Here is an 18,891-nt window from a genome sequence, read left to right on the forward strand (position 1 = left end):
TATGCACGTGTGTTATAAAGCAAACATACCATTGAACGCAATTGTTACCGTCTGTATTTTTGTCAAAGTACTTGTATATCTAATAATGTACACAAATTCATATTGCACTTTTCACTATTCTCTGAGCTTTAAAAACAATTATGCTTTGATGATGTCATGAACTCGCCTTACCCTACCAGCTATAAGAAGTTTAATTCATAATTGGTGGAATTAAATTAATAGGCCCAAGACAAAATAGACGAGGCCTGGAGGTTTGCACCCCGAAAGAAACTCAACAAAATACACAAGATGTCGTACCGTCACATTGTGAACTGAGAATGTATTTGTCATCGCCAGGAATGGTTTGCGAGCAGTCCAATTGACGCTAAAAGACTCAGTCCCAATTGCGAAGACTAGTGGTCTGCAAAAGGTTCAGCTGCAAATGTATACACACAAGATAACGCATGGCCACCCTGCATCGTCTACATCCTTTCCCACCTTTTCCCCATGGGCAGAAGATGTGCTGTGGTGGATGATATGCTTGTGACGACTCCTCTGCCAAACACAACTACACGCACTTTCCAGCAGGCCAACCACCACAGCGAACTTGAACTAATCCCTTCATCTGTGCTCATATCTGTATGTTTTGTGTACTGAGTTAACAGGAACTCTGCCCCTGACTGCAAAAATATCAACTTTACAAAACTAAACATCACATTTCATTGTAAACAGTTCACTTATCAATTTCAGCTGAAATAGAGCACTGAAACCACAGCAAGTTCCTGGGTCAGTGGAGGGCTGCCCTGACTAACCTGCAATGAGCTGTTGGTCTATCGTACTCATCTAAAGTCGGATCAGTGGCTGATCTTGAATACAAGTTGAATCACTTAGAAGGTCCACAATCAACATAACATAGTTTCAAACTTTGCAGTAGTATGTGCACATAAATAGAGCAATAAACTTTAATATTATTACCAAGAGAACGTCTAAGCCTAAGAACAGTAATTGACCATTTACAACAAAAAAAAAAATGAGTATAACAAATACTTTACATGAAAATGATCACGAATCAGCGTAGCAACTTGTGTCAAACAGAACAGCATTTTGTGTTTCCAGACAACAATTTTCAGGACTGTAACTTGATGGGCTAAAAAACTAGGCTTGGAACGTTAAGAAATGTTAAGAACTTTTTTGGAATGCAGTTTTTTGTAAACTAGGTGTTCTATAGGTCATTACTATTTGTATTAGCAAATATTTTTAACTTAAGTATCTATTATGTCAACCAAAAACTTCAAAGTATACATTATACATTATACAGTATACATTATTAAACTTGTAAAGATTTGAATGTAAAAACAACAACCTACACTGAATGACAAATCACTACGGAATTACTAGCATTTAAAATTAAAATAAAATTAAATAAAAAGGAACCAAAAAATAAATAAAATAAAACACTATATTAGACCATCTACCCTTTATTTAATGTCTAAAATAATCTCCAGATGAGGTAAAGAAGACATGGCCTTATGTAATTTTATTTTTTACACAGGGAAAATTTCAAGGCTAGTGAATATGAAAGAAACGTGTTAATACATTTTATCATCTCACCCACAAGATCAGATTAACAAAACATTACTTTAAAAAATTCGGAATGTCTAGTTACATCAAGTAGCTAAGCACCAAACTACCAACATACAAACATGAATTTGCTAAAATGTTTCAAAATAAGTACACCACTAATGAACTATCACATACATTTATATATTTCACAATAAATGCAAAAAATTTATTATAAAAGCAGAAAATAAATGCCAATCTAATTGAAAATTAACCAACTACTACTTTACAAATAATATATGAACAATAATTAGATTTTACACTATAATACTTCTGCAAATACCAGATGGTAACTGCTCAATAACTCACTCAGCTCAGAGAAATATATGTTGAAAAAGACGGGCATTAACTGTCCATAAATCTACAACAGGGCTTTTGAAAATAAGCAATTTAAAATCATGAAATAAAATTTAAAAAAAAAAAAAAAAAAAAAAAGCTAACCAAGTACAAGGGGGTTTAAGATAGCACAGTGTTAGAGTATGTTTGTGTAAACTTTACGTGAAAATAATTTTACAATTCAAGTTTTTTGTTCTGTCACAGAGTTACAAATGAAAAAAACCAGCACTGCAAATATATAGTTAAATTAAGACCATAAAAACAAAGGGATTTTTTGAAAAGACAAAAGCAGTGACAAAAATGTATAGTGATTGCTAATCAATTGCAAAATCTCCACAACTCATATTTTGAGAGCAAAAGTTTTGACTAGTTCACCATCTTTTGTGTATTCTAAGCAACAAGTGTGTTAAGATGTTGATTTCAGGGCAACTTTCAAAAGTTGCTTTCAAGGCCATCATTAACCGAGTATCTCTCAAAAGGCTAACAGTTATCAGAACAGTTATTAAACACACTATGGACTTTATTAATAAATTGAAACACTTTCTGCCTAGCAATAACTTTTTTAGTCTCTTGTCCCCTAGAACAGACTTCAAAAATAAATAATCTGCACTGGAAAAAAAAAAATTGAGAATGGATATAACATTGTCAGAAAACTTATATATATATATATAAAAAAAAAATTTAAAATGTCACGAAAATGAATTTTTTTTTTGCAAACATCATGTATGTTCATAAAACTTACAATCATTGTTACACTATTTCTGAAAACCAAACCTACCAATTACAGGGAAACCAACATACAGCCAACTACGGCAACAGTTAAAATATGTTTTACCATTCAGAACACACAAGCAGGTAATGGGGGAAATGTTCATGAATACACTCAGAGTGTGAAAATTACATTAACTACATGGATTCGTTGCTCAAATTTCTTATTGATCAATTAAAAGCAATTCTATACGGAAAAAAAAAACCCTGCAAACTCCAACCACTGCCAACATTCAGCACACAAAATATTCCACCTACAAACTTTTTAATCCCGGAATATTAAATATTTTCCTTGGGAGATATACAGTACACTCCCGATTATCCGCAAAATTAAGTGGCAGGGCCACCGCGGATAGTAAAAATCGCGGATAATCCGCAAAAAAAAAAAAAAAAAAAAAAAAAAAAAAAAAAAAAAAAGATAATGGGAAACAAAAAAGGAAACATTAATTTAAACTTAAAAATCTAAAACTTTATGTGCAGTAAAAGTTACAATTAACAGTAAAAAACTTTTAATGATGCTAAAATTTTAGTATTTTACTGAATTATTAACATAAAATACATTTCAGTAATGTAAACATAAAAGTGCTCAACCATACGACTAGAAACAAAGTTGCACAGAGACAAAAATAGCAACGCATGTCAGCCTACTGCGTGAGTTCCGAGAAGGCCTGTGGCGTTTTACAGTATACTGCACACAATACACTCGTCAGTAGAGTTCAAATTTGCTCACATGTAATAAAATACAGATTTACATATGTGCTGTATTTTTTTTGTAGCATGAGCGGATAATCAGCACCGCGGATCATCCGCCCGCGGATAATAGGGAGTCTACTGTATAAAGTTTTATTCACATTCTAACAATTCTAAAAATTAAAATTTATATGCCTGAAAAAAAAAATTTATTTATTTGTGTTGACAGGTTTCCAAGATAAAAGTTGATTTTGTGGATTTCAAGAAAGCAAGGAAAAAATCAAATAAATATTTTAATAAAAACCACAACTTTCAAGCTTAGTCCAAGAGCCAGCCTGTCTCTACGAACTCTGGCCGAATGCCGACGACAAATTCCAATGTGCATTCAGAACTTGAGCTTGACTGTCCGTCCAAGTCGAGTAACAAACAAGTCTACATTTTGTGTCCCAACTACACTAAAGTTTGGCTTAGCCAATAAAATCACACCCTGATATAAGTGAGATGTCTCTTGGAAAGCTCTGTCACTACTTAATTTTGATCTATTAAGCTTTGCTTCGTTTTTGTGATATTTGCAGGCATGGGAGATTGGGAAGTATTGAACTAACTCATGACTAAAGAAAACCAAACTTTAGCAATAAGTAATTTGCAATAAAGAAATTTGCAGCTGGTAGTTAAAAGTAATTATGAAAGGAAGTTTTTTTAAAAAAAATATTTTCTACAGTTTGTAAATTAGAACATTGGTTGTGAATGTGTTTATTTTTTCATGTAGTTCACCCCAATGTTACATACATGGATTATCCAATGATTAGGATACTAATACAGATATTTCTATTTAAAAATTAAAGAATAAAAAAGACAAGTACTAATTAATAATAATTTTACTACTACTCTGCTTGAGAATTTTGTATATTATCACTAATAGACAGAAAAGTCTCAAAACAAAAATAAATAATTAGGTACCCTCGCACACATTGACATAAAAAATGAAGTGGAAATTGCATGTGTGCAAACAAACACTGCAACTATTAACTTCCATAAATTAAAATGAGACAGAAGCAGAAAAGCTTTACACATCATTGCCAAACTCACTTTCTGTGTAGTATATGCAAAACAAAAAGTGAAAAGAAATGTGTTAATTGTTAATTTGTAGAGCGATGCATCAGTCGCTGGGCTCTGTAACTTATCAAAGATATTCTAGCACCGATGACGAATGGAACATTCATACTTCTGTTTGTGGTCCAGTTTAGAGCTCTAATCAAGTTATGTATGTGACTTGAAGCAAACAACAAGTGTGTAAAACTACAGAAGAGAACACTGGTCCAGACCACACTAGGCATACATATACCATGGGAAAGTCACTGGCAAAGTATTTCTCCAAGACACAACAGAACCAAAATTATTAGTTTTAAACTGATGACTGTTCATATTTACCCTGAGCAATCTATCATCCAAAGTAATAAAAATACTTGATTTCTTTCTTTTTCAATTTCTGAATCCTCTTGTGAAAACTACATACTACATACAGCTCACTGTAAACAGCAAGACTACTTACATTTATTTTCTCTAATTATTATAAAACAACAATTGACACACTGCTGTACCTCAGAGCTGCACTAGTGTGACTTGGACTCTGGTTCTAATGTATGGAATGTAGAGCCTAAAATAACATTTTAAGGAAATCGAAGCCAATTAAAAAGAAACCCTGATTTCATATAAGTTAACTCTCTTTTACCAGTTAAGTTTTACCATAATTTTTTTTCTCAAGATCTGGAAGAGTTAAGATCAATTGGAGCTCACATGGTTGTGGGGTTATCAATGGGCCATATTATGGCCACTATATTGGGCAACTCAAATGAATGTACATTCAAATTGGTTGTTGACAGACTGCAGTTTCCTTCATGGAACATTTACTCCTGCACTCCTGCTTCATCTGAACCATAAAATCCTCGGAAGCATAGGCCTGCTTCTCTTCAAAAACTCTCTCAATGGTCATTGGCAACTAGCTAGGCTGGCTACACGCTTGCAAGGCCAGGTGATCCTCTGCAGAGAGTAAACATTCCAGCCTCAACGAGAACTGCTTCCTGACCAGAATGCTCCCACAAACACTTGCAACCTCCTATTTGACCAGACTTGCTAGATTGTACGGTCACAAACAGAGGAGTTCACTTCAGAGACCCAGGCAGAGAGCATGCATACACACACACACACACAAGTGAACTATGGTCCTCACACTAAGTCTAAAACTACAAAACATCCAAGAAATTGAGTTTTTACAGTAATCTCTACCTTGACTGACGTACTGAAGTTATGGGTTCCAAATTGTGATCTCTTCCTATCTACTTTCCGCAGCCATTGTCCTGTTGTCGATACACGTACCTTGCTTTGAAAATTTACAAATATTACGAAGAGATATTAAGATATTGTTTTTCTGTAGCAACCTTAACAGTCCAATTTAAAATTTCAGTTCATATTTCTCAACATTTAAAATATTCTGCTTCAAAAAGTTTTACAATCATAATTTACACTACAATCTACTTGCTAAATTTGAACATTTTCCTGCAGTCATTCTTGAGAAGTATTTTATGGTTTTACTAGCTTGACGATTCCTTTGTGAAGCACCAAGAAGCTGCCACGGTCACGCACTTCCAGCAAATTATGCATTTCACCTGACAGGCACTCACCCCAACAATTCACTGGAAAGGAACTGGGCACAACGTTCAGACTAATTGATTGCAGAACACTGTGTAGCAACTGTTGTAAACAAAGGTGAACATGAAAACTTTTACACATTATATAAAAGGTAATTTTTGAAGGATACAAAAATAAGTAAGTGTAAATGTTCAAAGAATCACAGACTCGCTGGCCATGTTCGAATTCACCTTCCAGATGCCCTTAGCTAACTTCAACCCCTTTGAAAAGTGCATCACTGTCGTGAAATCACGTCGCTGTCAGAATGCTCATTATAATGTCCACTTATTCCAAGGAGAAAATGCCACATCCCCATTTGATCCCTTGATAGGTATTGGTGACCAAGAAATTATATTTTATAAAGTTTCTGTTGCTCAGCACATTTTATAATATTTGAAAAACTACATTCAACATGCTACATTCAACATGGATGAACATTAAGTACAAACAAAAGTGCAGCTTGTCTTATTATTCTCTTATCATTTAATTTAATAGGTTTATTCAATTATTTATGGCTTTATAGAGTTCAAATGACTTTATAAAAATGCAAATTTAGTTAAATAATAAATAATTTGCTGTAACCAAAGCAGTAAGATTTATTATATTTTTTGCATCTTAAGATAAGGCTGTCAACAGTAAAAAAAAATTGTGGCTAACTGAAATGCAAAAAAAGAGTATAAGAACGTCTACATAGAAAGCTTACATTTCAAAATGAAGGAACAAGGAGTAATTAGTAAAAGAGAAGGGAGTGGGCAAGGACTCGTTGCAATGAATTCGGACACGGCCACTATATATAATGTAGGTACCTCATAGCATGGGTGTGGATCCTGGAATTAAGAAGACCCTCACTGTACTTGCCTGTACTTGCAAAAGTATGACTGTGAAATGGGTTTGATATCAAAACTACGTCTTATGGAAAACTTCCTGTATATTTGGAAGTTTTCTGCTTATTGCATCCATAAAGGCAGGCCAAAATACGGGCAATTTACAACATAGAAGCACCGTATCCAGAGCGGGCCCTCTCCCTGGAAATTCCTGCGCCCCCCCCCCCCCTGCCCCCCCCCTACCCTTTAGATTCCTACAGATTTGCCCCCCCTGCATTTCAGTTTCTCATAGCTTTCCAAATGCTGCAAGCCAAATAATTCACCCCACATCCAACACTGAGAGAGAGAGAGAGAGAGAGAGAGAGAGAGAGAGACAGAGAGAGAGAGACAGAGAGAGAGACAGAGAGAGAGAGAAAGAGAGAGAGAGAGAGAAAGAGAGAGAGAGAGAGTTCTACACCAGAAATTCAACTGTGCTGTAAAATTGACATAAAATGTTACTAGCAATACCAACACCCTAAAATAAAATAATTTCTTCAGACATAATATGACTATTTATATGGTTTCAAAAACTAAACGAAAAACACAAATATGATGGGGAAAAAAATTTGTAAGGTTATTCAGTATAAACACTAGCATTATTGCACCATTTTTAAATATATTCCTATTTACACACAAATGTACAAACTCATCACAGAAATACTTCCTATAAATTTTCATCATACAAAATAAATATCATGTCTATTTTCCAGTCAACAGTAAATCAAAGTTTTAAATTACAAATCATTATATTCAATACCCCTAAATAATTTAAGAGCTGTACATAATACTATAATTTAAATAAAATAAATATTAGAGATTTCATTTCTGTGTGAAAAGATAAATTATGGCTATAAAGCTCTATAAATATAATTTAGTAATAATTAAGGGTTGAATAAATTTCTACAGCTGATATTAAATGCCTTAGCAAAAATTAGTTTATTTCATAGAACACTCACCTTGCATGGATAAATATATGAATGTAGAAATAAAACTTTTATTATATCAAATTAATGTAAATAAGAATATATATTGTTTTCAGTACGAAAACAATGTTGAAATTTAATAAAATACAATTACAAATCACAGAATTCCATCACAAAAGTTTACAGACTGTTCAAGAAGGAAACAGTAAATAATGTACAAAAAAGTACAGGTATAACAACTTTGAAAAAAAATACATTGAAGTCAAACTGTGGCTGCCTATGTAAAACTAGTAGTTAACACACCACAGTACAGTGCTTACGCTCAAGTAATATTACTTGAATGAGGAAATTAAAATACTGAGGAGCGTGTAACTGGCGCACAAAGGTTCGGCAACGTACGTCTGGCGTACGACGCGGAAGGCCCGTCAGACGCACGCAATGACACCCCAGAGCGGGCGTCGGCATGCCCACGGTCATACCTCGGCGCCGGACATCTCAGAGCCGAGCTGCAGCTGTAGGTCGGCAGTGGGCTCGTCGTGCTCGCTCTCCGTGTCGACCGAGCCCGAGCGAGATGCGCCGAAGTGCGAGCTCGGGCCACAGCCTTCCATCCAGCGCTGCTTCCAGGACTCTAGCCTCATGATCTGTCACACAGCAAGCACAGACATTCCACCTCCCCTTGTTCCTGTCTTCGTCACACTCACAGCACGACATTTACTACAGATCATCACTGCATCCTGAACAAAATTAGGTGTGCATAACTTACAAAAGACAAACTACGAAAAGCCACAGCTACGTATGTTAGCTAGCTTGGACATCTTGCTGCGCTAGCTGTCTGCTTGTTGTTGTCGTATCACACCATGCACCGGAGTTGAATGAAATAGAATTTTAAAATTCTTTACTAGAACATGCCTACTAGTAAAAATATTATAGTTTCATTACTTTAAAGTCACAATCCTTCATAAACTGTATTGTACGCCCAAGTATAGGTGGTGTGTGTAACTGCTTGATATTATGACAATTTTACATTTAGTTTTTGTTTTTACTTGCTAATATTGCATATCGTTTGAACAGGAACACATTAAACTAAAAAATCTAATTTCTTTAACAAACAAAATTTTTTTGACAGTTTACTTTCTTTCAGGCAGCCTTGTTACAGTCTGGTATTTTCCTGGTGAAACAAGCAAGATTAGCAGACACAAACATAGACAAACACCACATCTCGCTAGGCCTAACCTATACGTACTTGTGTGCAACAAGGTCCAGATTTTTTTTACTGTTTATGAAAAAATTAATCTTTTTTAAATAATTAAACAGCAAAATTTTAACATTTAATGTTGCTCCAGTCAAAATAAAGCAGTATCTTAGAAGTACAGATGTAATAACTGATTAATGTTCGCCCTAACAGAAAGTTTCACTGTTTTTAAAAAAAATTATAAAATTGATAATTTTTCCTACAAGCTAGCTTGAGCGCACAGCAGGAGATGATACGTGGACAGCTGAGCACAGCCGGCAAAAGTAAACACGTGCAAACAACATGGTGCCAAGGCTAGCATCTGCGGGTGAAGGGTGAAATGTTCATCCCTGCCACTTTTTGTAAGTCGGTGCATACCTATACTAGCAAAGCTATTACATGAACCACACAAGAGGAATTATATCCTCGAAACAATCATTTTCTTGGGGGGGGGGGGGGGGGGGGGGGGCCAGGAAGGGGAAAAATGATGGGGTAAAAAATACAAAAACAAAATACATAACTGTTTCAGTGCTGCTTTGTAATATTCACCTCATTTCAAGTTCATGTTTCATAATGCTATATTACAAAAAAACAATTAAAAAACTTGTTAAAGGAAATAAACTTTAAACACCAACCAAACAAAAACCAACAGCAGCAGAAGTTAGCAATCTAAAACTTGGATTATGCTTTGCTACACTAATGCAGCACTGAGAAGGAAACAAGCTGGTTTTCTGAACAGAACAATTATTTTTTCACAGGCTACAGATTATAAGAGCATGCATAGCTGTGATGTAAATACAAATTGTTGTAGGTGTGATGTGTTGAAGTTATTTCTGTGACAAATGTATAATGTCATGTTTAGGATAGATTACTACTCTCAAAATAAAACATTTAAATACAGTGAATAAGGTATTGATTTTTTAAATTCAAACTATCTAAAGACAGTTAAATGAATTAGGGAAACAAGACTTGGTAACTTCCTCATCTTTTCATAAATTGAATTGAACAATCTGAAAAATATGCAAAAATTGTACAAGAAGTGAATAAAATATCTTGGCTCTTCTGTTTTCTATTAATTTACTAACTGAAACTATCACTTTTGGTAGCCAGTGATCTTACACTTGCAATTGATCTGCTCAAAATACAGAATTCTAAATTAAAGATGTAATAAATTAAAGAAACTTATTAAAATTGATCATTTTGATGATAAAATAAAAATAGCCACTCATGGGGACTGTCAACAGAAGTGAAAACTTAAAACTTTGTTTTTAAATGTGTAATATGACATCATTTCTATGTTAAATGTACGTAAGAAAATGATTTTGATATTATATCAGTACGATGTCAGCATATAATTTATCCTTACATCATTTTTTAGTCAAAACAGATGTCAGTGGTATGTAAAAATTATGTAAAAATTCATTACCTAGCTATGACTTACCAGTGATGTCAGACCTATTCACGTGGTCAAATTAACTTCACTTACTGCTACTACATAGAGATGAGCGGTATTACCGATAACCGGTAAAAATAACGGTTACGAAAAAATAACCGTTATGTTACGTTCCTGGATCTCTGATAACCGGTTACCAAGAACGAGAGAATATAAACTGAGCGTGGTTGAACACATCGTCCGATATAGCGGCGAAATACAATACTATGATTCTAACTTTTGTGTAGTAGCTAGCAAGGAGGAGGCTAGATGTCGCCATATTTGCATTTATATTGCGTAAAACCTGCTGAAACGAAGTTTTTTCATATTAAGAGTTATGATGATTGGACATAATAACACTAATCAGAGTTTTGTTAATTAATTTACGATCCCATGTCGAGTAATCAAAACTCATTTGCTATAATTAATAACGAATAGTTAAAAGTCTTTCTTAGAAAACGTTCATATAAAGATCTCATACCGTTATATCGATTTTAACGAAAATGTCGATACCATATTTTACCTAACAGTTCTCGGTATTTAATAACCGTTTAGCGTTTAGAAGTTCTTGGGAATTGTTGAACATACACAGTTCTTGCTATCGATAGTATCGATTTTCAGACAGCTACAAGTATTTAATTAAACTGTCTAATATACATTATCTATTCACATTTCTCGGTTATACAATATTCGTTTAGCAGTTTATTTTTTTATCTTCTTCAAATAGTTACAAACTGCCTTCAGTTTTTTTTAAAGTATTATTATTTTCGGTAATGTACTAACGTGATGTTTTAAAGAGCTTTTGAGACAACCATACAATGAATACTAAATACAACAGACGGAAAACAAGTAATATTTGGAACTTTTTTATTCCGGTCAGTACTGAGCAGGCACTGTGCAAAATTTGTAAGCATGAGTTGCGTTACAAAAGTACAACAAATAATTTACGAAAACACTATCGTCTGAAACATATCGTAATTTTACCAGTGAGCAGACCTACTTCAACTACCAGCACTGAAAATGTAACAAATATTAAACCAGCGAATGTAAGTAATAATTATTTTTGAAATTAAAATTACAAGTGTTAGATTCCAGTGTTATAAACCGAACAGAGCTATCTGCTATTATTTGAAGTAAACATTTTTGTACTTGCAATCACATAAACAGTTATAATTTCGAGATCGACAGATCAGTTCTCGATTCGCGATCGACCGAAACAGTTCTCTATTCGCAATCGAGAGAAACAGTTATTATTTCCCAATAGCCCGAAAGAGTTCTTTATTCGCGATCCACCGAAACAGTTCTTATTTACCGATAGCCCGAAACAGTTCTTTATTCCCGATAGCCCGAAACAGTTCTTTATTCGCGATAAATCGAAACAGTTATTTATTCCCAATAGCCCGAAAGAGTTCTTTATTCGCGATCCACCGAAACAGTTCTTACTTCCCGATAGCCCGAAATAGTTCTTTATTCGCGATCGACGGAGTTATCTGCTCGCGGTCGACATTTTAACCAATTCTTGATTATCTAACACTATTAGGAAGTGGCAGGTAGGTTAAAATAAAGCATATACACATCAAATTTTAGCGAAATATGAGCTAAATTTTGTCAAAGGTTTCAATCATTGTCACTCTGACAATACTTCATAATCATGCAAATAATCAATGTGTTTGAATCAAATTGTATATAATTTCATATACAATCGTAACTAAAATTATCATTAAAAAATAAAATTACCATAATTTGATGAATTAGTGTGGGATGGAAGACAGATTATTACGTTTAATAACTGGTAACGATAACCATTTAAATAACCGGTTATTGAGATGGAACCGTAACTGCCATTACCGGTATTGAAAAGTAACGATTTCACTCATCTCTACTACTACAGCATGTCGGTGATGCGAACTCACAAGCTTTACCCATCCAAAAAAGAGTCCAACACGCACATGATACAGTCAAGTAGTATATACAATGTACTAGTGTATATATGCGTATACATGTACACAGGCTGCTGCGATTCGCCAGTCTGGTGCAACACGTCACTAGTATGTCGGTGACGCGAACCCATAAAGTTTTGCCCCTACCAAAAATTACTCAACGGTGCTAAAGAAGTTTTCACTTCAAAAACACCATATATATACTAGTACGTGGTTTGTACCCTCTTGTGCAATCAAAAATTGAGTTTTTATGACTCACACTGCCCCCTCCCCCCAAACTTCATTGTCTTCACCACTGTAGAGAGGTAGGTATAAAACTAGTATTTGTAATATAACAATATTCTTTGAGAAAATAATATTTAATAGTAAATCCAATAAAAGTTATTTCCTTATTTTGTTCAACCTTCTTTCAGATAAGCCCCTATTGTCCATAATTATCTCTGAAACACATATCTTACAATATACAAACAACTACAATTGCACAGGCGTTAAAATGTTGTTTGTTGCCGAAGTCAAAAACAAAATAAAATTAAAATATGCGACTAGTTCTCATGAAATTAAGAAAAATGAATTTTCAAAATATAAAATATATTATTTGTTTTAATTGACAACTTTTGTATAAAATACACTGTACACAAGTTCCTTACTTCAACTGACTATGTGGTCCCCAACATTTCTCAATTTAATTGAAAATAGTATGGCCATAAAAAATGTGAATTATAAGGGAATGATTATATAAGTGAGGGAATGAGGTTATTTATATTATTGCTAAATTTACATTAAATTCAAATAAAAATGAACTTTTTCTTTAATCATGAATTTATTTTTACAAAAAACTTGTTTTTTAACATTTTAATAAATATATTTCTTTAAATTTACTGAAATCTTCAATATTTTTTTGTTATTCCCTCATAAATTCTCATTTCTTCAATAATTTTGATGAGGGAATGATAAATTCGAAAATAGCCTACAAAAAATGGTTGTGCATAACCTCTGCCGGGGGTTGTCGGTACGTTAGAGAAACGTTAATTATGATGTCTAAGGAGCATGGACCCGGATGAGACACTTAACTCTGGGCGTGATGTCACCCGTGTGGGAAATGACTCGACCCCCGTACGCTACCTACAGCGACGGGCACGCTATGAAATAACGTCGTGGGCTCTTAGGGCATCCCACACGCCAACCTGGAGTGTACACGTGGTCAAACAGAAAAAAGGACAAGTCCGATACGTTGTGATTTATTATAGTCTACGTCTACACCTTACACTTCCCACTTGAGCGTGTTACATAAAGAATTACAAAATAGATTTAAACTGCTGAAAAACCTTGCGGCGTGACCGGTTTACGGACTGTCCGGCCACCACGTGGTTACGTATATGTACAGACGTTACATTTGTGTTGCTTTCTGAATTCCTTACGGATTACACTTAATTAACTAAACAGCTGACCCCCGAGGTAGGCTCCGAGGGTAACGAAAACGATTAGAAAAAATGACAAGAACAGTATTACCGGGTCAGTATAACGAAGTTGAAGTCCTTGGAGTGCAGAGCGCGTGCTACCTCGGGTGGTGATGCGAAGCGACTGGGGTGAGCGATGGCCGCCGGGGTGGCAGGACAATGGCGTTGCGCGCTAAGACGGATAGTGCCGTTATTCCAAGCCGTATCGCGCCGTGGCATATTTAATAAAACTAATTAAATTTCAAAAACCCTTTAACATTATACCCTGGCGGTTCATGAACCGCACCACGTAATAATTGATTTACACAAGAAATAATTAAATAAAATTACAGTTACTGGATGGCCTTCGGCAAGTCTGAGTGTAGCGGTCCTTTGGCATTTTTGCAGAGAAGAAACAAATGTATTACAGTGTTAGACCCTGAACTTAAATTCACAACACACATTAAATAAATACAATAATAATACTTAGTCATAAATTAGAAGGGAACGAAGCACTGGCTCGACTCTGCCTCTTGCCGGGCGTTCACACACGTGCACACGCACACGTCGGCCGCGGGAGATTTGAATGTACGGGATGGAAGAAAGAGGGGTAGGAAGGTGGTGGCATATCGGGCTAGAAAGGCCGCAGGCCCGAACGATGTCACCTCAAATTAAATTGCAACTTAAGGCAAGTTATTTACTCCTCAAAACATGTAAAACAATATAATTATTAGAAAATAAAATAATTACCTTGTTCTAATTTGAGGTGAAGGAATGATACATAAAAATGTAAATTTAAATAATGAAACGAAAATTAATTGACTGCAATACATCTCTTCGCGCCATACAACAATGCTATAAGCGCTGCAATATACTATCTAATTCAAAAGTACAATGCAAGTGTTAGTAAAAAAGTGAGGGAATGAAATTTTTTTTGGGGACCCAGATAAAAATTAAATTTTATAATGATTTTGTTCTTGGTATATAATGAAAAGGATATTTACTGTAAAATAAAGTATTTTTAAAGAAATTAATGATATCAAAATAGTTATTTTCATAAAACAAAATAAATTAATGATATAATATCATTGTAATATTGAGAATGGGACACGATGAGGGAATGAAATTTAAAGTATTCAGTCAACTGCCATTTTTTATTTTGAGATGAGTACACTCAAATTATGTATGGTTCGAATAGCTATAATGGTACAGCTTTAGTAAAATACTGTTTATAACACATAAAACTGAGTGTGGACATGATTTTCATAAATTTCTGAGAACCATTCATGCACATTTATCCATTACTTACGTTTAATCAGTCTTTATTAACGAGTTTTCAAGGATGTTTGGTAATATTCAAGGACTTAAGGGCTGTTATTCATGAAAAACAAATTTACATTTTTTTTAAGGATATTAAGGAAGCATAAGAACACTGTAGTAAAGAGAAAAAAAAAAGTTAAATAGGTGCAAGAGTGTAAACTAAGAACTAAAAAATAATTATGAAAAAGGATCTTATAATTAATGGTAATCATTCGTCAAAGCGCAGCATAATTCTCATGTTTATCTCGTGTGTCATACAGAAAGTGATGGAATTAATTCATCATGAAACATCAATTTGGGAACACACTTCAAGACCAGAACACGTCACTACAAATGGACAGAGGCAAACCCAATGCAATTGTACACGTACCAATCACACTATTCAATAAAACTTTAAAAAAAACCTTTTAACAGATTTCAGGGCAGTAACACTTTAATAACTAACTAAACTATTCATGCAGATACAGTACTGACTTGAAAACAAGGTAGGGGTGCAAACAAAGGCAAACAATGCACATCTTCATGGACACCAAAATCGCTACATTTTCCATGCTACAAATTTACAGCATTCTGCACCAACTAACCATAGTCTAAAATTAGATCACTGTGAGAAAAAAAAAAGGATTCTCAAACAATGCCAGTAATTACCAGATTCAAGTACATTCTCAATTAAAAGACATTGGTTTAATGGACATTTGTTATAAGAGACATATTTTGTTGCCTTTAATTTGATTAATGGTCTCCAAACTTGTTACGGGCGGGTCTGGTACTTCTTAAATAGTCCTTATATATCCAAGAGCTGCATTGGATACAGGCGTGAAAAATTCTTGCTTGCATGCATGAATTATGGTTATGTTAAGATGTGGCGCTTATGTTTACAATGCGCATGGCAAAGAAAACAACAGCAACTGACCCCTTCCAGTGGTCCATGCATCCCGTTATGACAATGGAATCTGTGCAGACTTGCCGGACGGTGATGTACACAAGCCATTCTATTCCAAACAGTTTTGTGGCCAGCCTTTAGTTTTTTGGTTACAGGCACTATGCGTTTTCTGTGTTTTTACCCAAAATAAATACATAATAAGTTTTAATAATCTGTTGCATTCAGTGAAATCTGATTATGTACATGTATAATTCTACATAGTTTAATGTTTGTCAGGTTAAGTTTAACTTATATGTTGTGCGATACATAATGGCTATGCAACAGACTGGCCCTGGTGCCGAGAAGAGCAGGCATTTTGTCACTCTCAATGTGAAATAAGCATGGTACAGTGATATAATCGGGCCTGTGGTGATCAGACATTTCACGTGAACATGATAAATCTCTAGTTACGAGATAAAAAAAGGTTTGCTGTGAGTTTTCCCACTCCATTGTCTAACCGCCCCTCCATCAGAGAAATGTGAGGGGAAATGGTCACTTGTCCCGTGCTCTCTCACTTTCTTGTGTTCTTCATTCTCTCACCCAAGCCCTTGACAAGGTCACTGGACTAATCTGTTTAAAACCTTCAATCTTGCTTTATCCACGCTTACAAGGTTTCGATTTTTTGGCTGTGCTGCGACGTGGCATCCAGCCGCTCCACCTGGTAAGTCACAAGCCGGCCGTAAAGTTTTAACATTGTTTATTAATAAGATTTTCTACCACTCATTATAAACTGCGTTGTGTTTATTAAACGCCAAAGCTTACTCACTTAAGGCTTATTAGGCCCTCGGCTACGAGGATAAATTTCCGATGCTAACACATCTGTTGGTCGTTTCCAGAAACATAGGGCAAGAATGAGAAAAAAGTTCAACTGTTGCCTGTAGGATAGCGCTGCCTCCGTTCGAACCTTTCCTCCTCCCTACCACCCACCCCTCCCGTTTCTTATCTTTCTCTTTGACACCATTCTCTCGTGTTCACTGCCGATTATCAGAAATGACGCTGGGCTCGCCCCCTCCCTGGTTGTCGCCCTCTCCATTGTTGCCAAACTGCAGACGGAGCGATAGAGTTGGAGTGCAGTCTACGGCATTTTCAGTTCTGTCAAAATGCCAAAGTGGCGCAAAGGTGTTACGACAGAGCGAAAACGTTCAAAACGCTCTTTATTGACATGACGTCTAATAAATCAATGAACGTCGGCTGCACGCACGAAAAAGTGTCCTGTAATGCACATTGTCCCATTATGCTGTGTCCTGTTACGCTCATTGTACGCTTGCGCCGCATCTATCTCTCTTCCACTCGATTGGAACAACCATCGATTTGACTTTTTCAAGACACATTAAACTTGAAACACTCCCATTCGTTTCCTACTTTTCCTATTATCGTCCTATCCTTAACAGAATAACACAGATTGGAAAAAGTTAAATAGCAAACATGTATAAAAGTTATAGTTAAAATAATCTCTTTGTTAAAGTAATAAACATATTTGATTTATTGGGGAAAAATAAAAGTAAATTTATCAATTAAATTGTAGATTTCATTTCACTCCTCCTTTGTATCCACACAAAATAGTGATCATTCAATAACAATGATTCAATTTTATTCATAACAGTATGCAATCATTTCATCAATGTTTTGTTATGACGACACGTTAAACTATCGTCCGTAAACCGACTTTACAGACAACCAACTTTTTTTTATCAAGAAAATGAATAACGGTGTTAAAAGTAAGAAATCGTTGGCAAATTTGGTACAGACATCAAGAGTGGAGAAACACGGGTGAGTTAAAGCAACACCTATTATTAAAAACAGTTAGACAAATGGGTAAAGGTCTCAGGAACATTGTAATTAAATGTTTCTTAATGCCTAACGAAAAAGACACATTTCCGTAGAACAATCACATATCCAAAAATTAATTTATTCTCGACTAATAAGTAGGGCCATAAAGTTCGCGAAAAAATTCGAATGCCAATTATACCGCAAAAAGGTATGCCCACGCCAACGGTTTCCTCCTTGTGACTAGTGGCCGCCTGCAAGAGAAGACAGCCCTATTTCACCGTGCAGATCAGAACGCTTTTTCTCCCGCACTGGATGGCTGTGATTCATGTACTAATAGTAAGCATGTGCTTGAACGAAACTGAACCAGTCACGAAACATAGACAATACTAGTGTTTTAACTTTCAGCTAGTCTCGAAATCTTTTCGCAGAAAATGCATGCTCTTATTAATAAGGAAGTGATGAAGATAAACTTAGTATTTCTGCACTATTAAAATATAATTAATGATTGCTTATTTAAGATTTAAAAAAGATACCTGATATCATCATAAGGCTGATGATATAATAAGTTGCGAACCAGCATTCGAAATTTTTACGTTATTAACGTAAGAATAAATCGTCCGTCCAGGTATGTCACTAACACTAGCCTATACAGACGCCACGCAACATATTAACATTTGCGAGCGATATTTTGATTGCATTGACATTACGTTAATAAACTTTAACCCGCCACTCTTAAATATTATATTGAATAATTTCATTAGCCTCTTTGAAGTGTTAAATGGCACAATCATACGAACATTCAAATACATAACTGACTTACAGATATTAAGACTATAATAGATCTCAAGTTCTATCTACCGGACAATTGATTAAATTTATGAGCTAGCAAACATTCGAAACGTAAATTTATTTGTACAGTTGTAACAGTGTGCTCATCGCATTGGCGTACCCAGAAATTTTTTTCGGGGGGTGT

At 35.0% G+C, this 18,891-nt stretch overlaps 1 protein-coding gene across 6 annotated transcripts in view; it reads right to left on the minus strand.

Annotated features, from left to right (window-relative positions):
- Positions 1-1,441: 1,441 nt before the first annotated feature.
- Positions 1,442-18,891, minus strand: part of LOC134527226 (ecotropic viral integration site 5 ortholog) — a 950,124-nt gene continuing 932,674 nt past the window's right edge. For all 6 annotated transcript variants that reach the window (XM_063359715.1, XM_063359712.1, XM_063359717.1 and 3 more), the window contains one exon: positions 1,442-8,508. In XM_063359715.1, the coding sequence (XP_063215785.1) occupies positions 8,341-8,508 (168 nt within the window). In that variant the 3' untranslated portion in view covers positions 1,442-8,340. The remainder of the gene's footprint in view (positions 8,509-18,891) is intronic.

The sequence above is a fragment of the Bacillus rossius genome, chromosome 1 (assembly GCF_032445375.1).
Source record: "Bacillus rossius redtenbacheri isolate Brsri chromosome 1, Brsri_v3, whole genome shotgun sequence".
Lineage (NCBI taxonomy): Eukaryota > Metazoa > Arthropoda > Insecta > Phasmatodea > Bacillidae > Bacillus > Bacillus rossius.